Consider the following 2,270-nt stretch of genomic DNA (forward strand, 5'->3'; position numbering starts at 1 on the left):
CCTTTCCTTCTTCTTCTGCTTCTTCTTCTCCTGCTTCTTCTTCTTCTTCTTCTTCTTCTTCTTCTTCTCCTCTGGCGGTTGGCAAATAGCTTGCGGGTGCATTACCGCCACCCACTGATCTGGAGTGTGGACTAAGGCTAATAATGCTCTAATACGAAAAACTAACAAACAAACAGAAATAAAATTAAAATAAAAATCCAAAAACATAACAAAGGAATAAGCTTTTCTTTAGTACATTAATTATATTCTCCTCTCCAATCTCTCCTCGACCATTTTTCAAAAGGTTTCTGGCTGAATCGTACCTCTGACAGGACAATGAAACATGGTCCACAGTTTCTTCTTCTTCGCAAAATGCACACTTTCCATTGTTATGCTTTCTAGTAACACAGAGGGAACAGTATGGCCATTCCTTAGTCATTCCATTCATCATCTCCTCTTTTCTAGTTGGTCCACTAGATCCTGCCCTCCCAACCAATGCTTTATCTTTAAACAGACATCTTCCTTTGCTCACTTTATTACATTCGTTCTGACATATCTTTTTGATTTGTCCCTTAATCACCACTTTAGCTTCTGACTTACTTATATTTACATAAACGTTATTTATTCCACTCTTCAAAGCCCTTTTTTCTGCTTTATCCGCCTTCTCATTTCCATCGACTCCAACAGGGACCCACACTAAATCAACCCTCAATTGATGTGTTCTGAATAGTGATTGTAATATTTCATACAGTAATCCTCTTTTCTGGAGAGGCACCATTTAAAACTTGTTAGCTCTCTGTTCCTTTTTTCTTCCCTACTCGTATTGAAACAATTGAAATACAAACAATGCAACAACGATAGAATAGAAATGTGCGGTGATACCTGTGGATAATAATTGAAAACGAAAATAGGATATTTATAATTACAAGCAAATAGAAATGTGTAAAATACGTTTACAGAAGTAAGCATTTTGGATGATTAGAGAGATATCTCCTCAGAGAGTAGCTAAAGGTAAAAACGAGCAGTCTTTAACAGAAAGAACATGACCTATGACCTGTTATATGATATTAATAACTGGACAGTGGGCTGGAGCTACAGAAGAAAACATATTAACCAGACTGAGGATTGGACACACAAGGCTGAACAAAACAATGCAACTAATAAATAAACACCCAACAGGACTATGTGAGCACTGCCAAATACCAGAATCTGTATTTGGCAGATTGACATACGAATACCATATCGTATGTCATTGTCAGAAATTCTCACTTGAGCGAGACAGGTTGAAGAGGAGGCTGGGAGTGGAGGAACTAAATCTAAAAGATGCATTAACCTTGGGGGCAGGAAACATACTACAGTACGTGAAAGAAACAGGATTGAGCAAAATAATTTAAGTCTCTGAAATGGAGAACTCCTTTTTCGTGTTTTTGTTTTATTTTATTTTGTTGTTTCGTTTTTTTTGGTTTAGTTTTGGGAAGGGGATAGGTTATCGGGTCCACACTCCAATGTAGTAGGTGGCGGTAATGCACCTTTCACTGGATGCCATCCGCCATAAAACAAAGAAGAAGAAGAAGAAGAAGAAGTGGGCTGGAGATGACTCTTCTATTTCCGTGCTCCCTCTGCTGGCTGAAAGTGCGCGTGCATGTTGTGTTGTCGACACGTTTGTGCTCTTAAAGACACTGTTACTCGTTTAAAACACAGACCATGAGCTCAAATAAGATAATACATGTTATAATGTATCACTTCATGTGTAGTTGCACGTAAAAGTAGGCATCCAAACCGTCATGTGATCCGGTCATGTGATCCGTCATTATCAACACTGCTGTCCATCATGGCGGCGGCTACGTCTGTTTTCCACAGAGTGAGAACTGGCTCTAAGATCGGAGCCCAGTATGACCAAGACGGAAACCTCATTCAGGTGCAGTGCGTTTGAATCAAATGTTCACAGAAGTAACGCGAGCTTCTACTGTAACACTTGCGTGTACCGCTGTATGCTAACAAATAGCTGTCACGTTAGCTAATGCGGTGGAGCTGACGGTCGTAAGGGATAGCCTATAACGGTGGATTTGAATGTCATTTAACTGTTTAAAGGTCTCAATAGCAACGTTACATTTAAAAGTTTCAAGAAAAGAATCAACATCAGGCCACTTCATTCCGTCAGACACTATGTGGCTGTGTACTCGCACACTAAAGTTAGCTGTTCCTGTTACCAGTTACTAGTTACTCATTACTCGTTACTGTCCCAGTTACTCGTTGCTCGTTAGCGTTCCCAGTTACTCGTTACCCGTTAC

General features: G+C 39.8%; 1 protein-coding gene across 3 annotated transcripts in view; it reads left to right on the forward strand.

The window, feature by feature from the left end:
* The first annotated feature begins 1,763 nt into the window (after positions 1-1,763).
* Positions 1,764-2,270, forward strand: part of LOC116395814 (coiled-coil domain-containing protein 93-like) — an 8,010-nt gene continuing 7,503 nt past the window's right edge. For all 3 annotated transcript variants that reach the window (XM_031869960.1, XM_031869961.1, XM_031869962.1), the window contains exon 1: positions 1,764-1,897. In XM_031869960.1, coding sequence (XP_031725820.1) covers positions 1,811-1,897 — 87 coding nt within the window. In that variant the 5' untranslated portion in view covers positions 1,764-1,810. The remainder of the gene's footprint in view (positions 1,898-2,270) is intronic.

Source organism: Anarrhichthys ocellatus, unplaced genomic scaffold (assembly GCF_004355925.1).
Source record: "Anarrhichthys ocellatus isolate YVR2014 unplaced genomic scaffold, GSC_Weel_1.0 scaffold50, whole genome shotgun sequence".
Taxonomy (NCBI): domain Eukaryota; kingdom Metazoa; phylum Chordata; class Actinopteri; order Perciformes; family Anarhichadidae; genus Anarrhichthys; species Anarrhichthys ocellatus.